Raw genomic sequence first — 3,640 nt, forward strand, 5'->3', positions numbered from 1 at the left:
GTTCGCTCAGGAGGAGAACCTCTTCTTTCTAGAAACGTCCGTGCTGGAAGCCTCAAATGTCACGAATGCCTTGCAGACCATGCTGACAGAAATCTTCAACGATGTCCCTTTTTACATTTTTTTGTAGTGAATCTTTAAATTTAAAATTCAAGTCTCCTTTATCAGACGATTACAGCCTGAATGAAATGCTACACTGCAAACTGTACAACAAAGACGAACATTTTACCGCTAAACATTAAACAAATGCAAAGGAAATATATATGAAATAATGCAAAAGGAGAACTGAAATTAGAGTCGAAAGTATTAGCAAGGAGAAATCTTTAAACAAAATCCATCATCTAGTGCAAAGGAAATTATGCAATCGGGTGATTCTCTTAGATAAAACTTGCACAGGTAGTCACTCAGAAAATAGTCTCTAGGCTGCGACGGATGGCTTTGAGGCAGCGGAAAGCTTAGACCTTCTCTTGGCCAAGCTCTCGCTCCTGCGCTCCCTCTGCTCCTTGAGCCTGGAGGCAAGTAGCTTCTGGTAGTCGGCTGCTTCAGACTTTGCCTTCGCGATCCTCTTCTTCTTCTCAGAGATCCTAGAACGCTTCCGCTGCAATGTTAATGGAGTCACCAGTCGCTGAATCTTGGGCGCCTTGCTGCGCTTCTTACCTGCAGGAGCCCAAAAAATTTGTGATTATTGAAAAAGAAGCTCATGTAGTTAAACCGAAACTAGAAATCAAGCCAAAAATATCAAACTGCACCAGTTTTTGTTGTGAAGGTTCTGCGGTATGTGTTGACATATTTGCGGACATCATCCTCTTTCGATAGGTTGAATAGTTTGCGGATTTTGGAGGCTCTCTTAGGTCCCCTCATTCTTGGTTTCTCAATATCAGTCAATCCTGGAAGATCATTCTCGCCCTTCTTCACAATGACTAAGTTTAAAACTGAGAGATCAGGGCTGACAATGCAACCACGAACTGATTTCCTCCTGCGCTCTCCGTTACGCCTGCCATACCCACGGAAGCAAGGTGTACCTCTGTGAAGCAGTAAGCGGACACGCCCAGTAGTAAGAACTCCTTGCTTCATAGGAAAACCTTGCTTATCACACCCTCCCATGATCTTAAAAACATATCCTTTAAACTCCTGGAAAAGAAACAAAGCTTATATGCTTGATCTTATAATAGTTTTGCATGTTTGGAATTCTACCCAGAACCACCAGAAAAATTGCAGCTACAACATACCTCACCAAGAGCATCCCCACTAACTTCCTGAGAGATCCTCTTGTCATAAAAAGCCCGACTGCACAGCAATTATGACAATTGTGGCTAAATTTGGCAGATAGAGATCATAGGAGAATGGAAATAAGTAAAACAGGAGACTCTGTCCTCACACAAATTGAATAATTTCTGATAATTCATTACATAATCATTTCATTCTTCTGTTTGAACAATACTACTGTTGAATCCAGACAGAACTAAAAAATGTTTTCCACAATAAAACAACTTTAAGATAGTTAATTGTCAATAATGTACCTAAACTTGCAAAGAAGAAAACTGTTCACAGATATAAAACTTCAGAATTTTTTTTTTTTTTTGCACAAAGGTCAGTTTCTAGGGCATTTCCAACCTAAAACATATGAAGATGCTCTGCAATAGAACAGCATGGCATGGCATATAATCAAAGTCAACACCCTAGAACGCACCTTACTATAGCTAATAACCAAAAAACTCAGTTTAGTCAGAGATCATCGATTATGTGTACAAGAAGATCCTCCTAACTTCAACAATCTTACCAGATGAACTCCAAAAAGGTTCAATTGCATCTCCCACATAATCCCTATTATGCCTTGCAAAAATAACCATACTGGCTAATGTCATCCAACTTCATGCATGCTTAAAGTTATACTCAAGCGAATCTCGTATAAATGATTGATTTTTTTATAATAACTCGAGAAGACTACTTATGTTATTTCATTGTATCATCTTGATAGGACTACTATAATTTTTGTTCTCATGCTGCAAACTTTTATAACGAGAATTCCCAGCCTGAAATATGAAGATTCACTGCAACAGAAGGGCAGGGTAATCCAAGCCAGTACCCTAGAACAACACCTAGGCTTATAATTGTGTGAACCTCAAGTAAACTTTTTTCCAGATCGATTCTCATTCCGTTAACTCATGAAGTCTTTCTAATGTCACTTCGCTGCATATTATGATCTTTGGTACCAAATATCCAATGTTGACGGAAATTTAGTGAGTGCCAGATCTTGTTAATTATCCATACCTTGAGAAAGCCACTACCTTGGCTGGTTTTCTACACATTACCATGGTGCGTCCAACGGTGTGTGCAACTAAGCAAGTGGTCAAAAGCAACTACAGGAAATATAAAAGAGAAAATAGCAAACAAAACACTTAGTCGTTGCAATGGCATACAGCTTCTGGTCGTCATCGATCTCGAGCTTCTTCTGGCATCCCGTAGTTGGGTTCGCGATGTTGAACTTGAAAACAAAAAACAAAAATGAGGCCAAGCCGAATCTGAATCGAACGAATAGGAAGAACGGAAGACCTAAAAAAACTATGTCGCAGATCAATCAAATGCTTGCGTAATACCTTCATCTTGGATCCCGGAACCCCCCGCCGCCTGGATTAAGCGAACACGAAGAGGCGAAAAAGCCGATCTCGAAGCAAACTCCGCCGGTAGGGTTTGCATCTTTCTCCTCTTTACCTTTTATAGTAGCGAGTTGAAGGATCTGGACCGTTTATTCGATACGTGGCACTAAGTGACGATCTGAACGGTTGATTGTTCAGTCGCACTAAGATATTAATTAGAGAAAATTTATTTATATCATTTTTGAAAAAAAAAAATCATTCTATTTTTATCTCATTTTTTTTAATATCTTATTATAATTCTCACGATTCAATTTTTTAATTTATCCATTTTAAATTTACAAATTTATTTTTTAAAAATTTACCCATGGTAAATTAAAATAAAATAATTTAATCAACACATATAAAATCACACCCTATGAATTGTTTTTGTAATTCAAAATTGGATGGGAAAAACTGTTTATTCTTGAAAAAAAATTGAGAAAAACAATGAACCGGCACTATAAATTTAAATTCAAAATACTAAAAATTTAGTCATGTAAACTCACAAAAACCTCCCTATAATTGTTAGGAGGTAGTTGTCACAAGCTAAGTTTATAAATTATGATTGTGAGTTCAAACTCCTCTAACTAGTTACGACGATCTGAGGATTATTTTTCTTTTAACTATGAATTCAGATCCAAAATATTAAAAAATTAGTTATCATAAACTCACAAAAACCTCTCAATGATTATTAGGAAGCCACGATCAAGCTCTCCTTAGTTGCCGCGAGTTTATGAATCATGATTGTGAGATCAAGCTCCTTTAGTTAGTCATGACAATCAGAGGATTTCTTTTCTTCGAGTTCAAAATATTAAAAAAAAAGTCACCGTAAAATCTCAAAAACCTATCTATGATTGTAAGAAGCCACAATCAACCTCTTCATGGTGTCTCGAGTTTAAGAATCATGATTGTGAGCTCAAGCTCCTCTAGCTAGTCATGATGATAAGAGGATTCCTTTCCTTCTGACTATAAATTCAAATTCAAAATACAAAAAAAAAAAAATAGTC

The 3,640-nt window shown here is 37.1% G+C and overlaps 1 protein-coding gene across 1 annotated transcript; it reads right to left on the reverse strand.

Annotated features, from left to right (window-relative positions):
• Positions 1–266: 266 nt before the first annotated feature.
• Positions 267–2,694, reverse strand: LOC122025386 (40S ribosomal protein S6-like). Its single transcript, XM_042584196.1, has 5 exons — positions 2,595–2,694; positions 2,418–2,482; positions 1,227–1,284; positions 747–1,128; positions 267–654 (listed from the first exon to the last, which is right to left on the reverse strand). Exons 1-5 carry the CDS (start codon positions 2,598–2,600, stop codon positions 416–418), a joined length of 750 nt encoding a protein of 249 aa, XP_042440130.1. The 5' UTR covers positions 2,601–2,694; the 3' UTR covers positions 267–415.
• Between the last annotated feature and the right edge of the window lie 946 nt (positions 2,695–3,640).

This window comes from Zingiber officinale, chromosome 9B (genome assembly GCF_018446385.1).
Source record: "Zingiber officinale cultivar Zhangliang chromosome 9B, Zo_v1.1, whole genome shotgun sequence".
Lineage (NCBI taxonomy): Eukaryota > Viridiplantae > Streptophyta > Magnoliopsida > Zingiberales > Zingiberaceae > Zingiber > Zingiber officinale.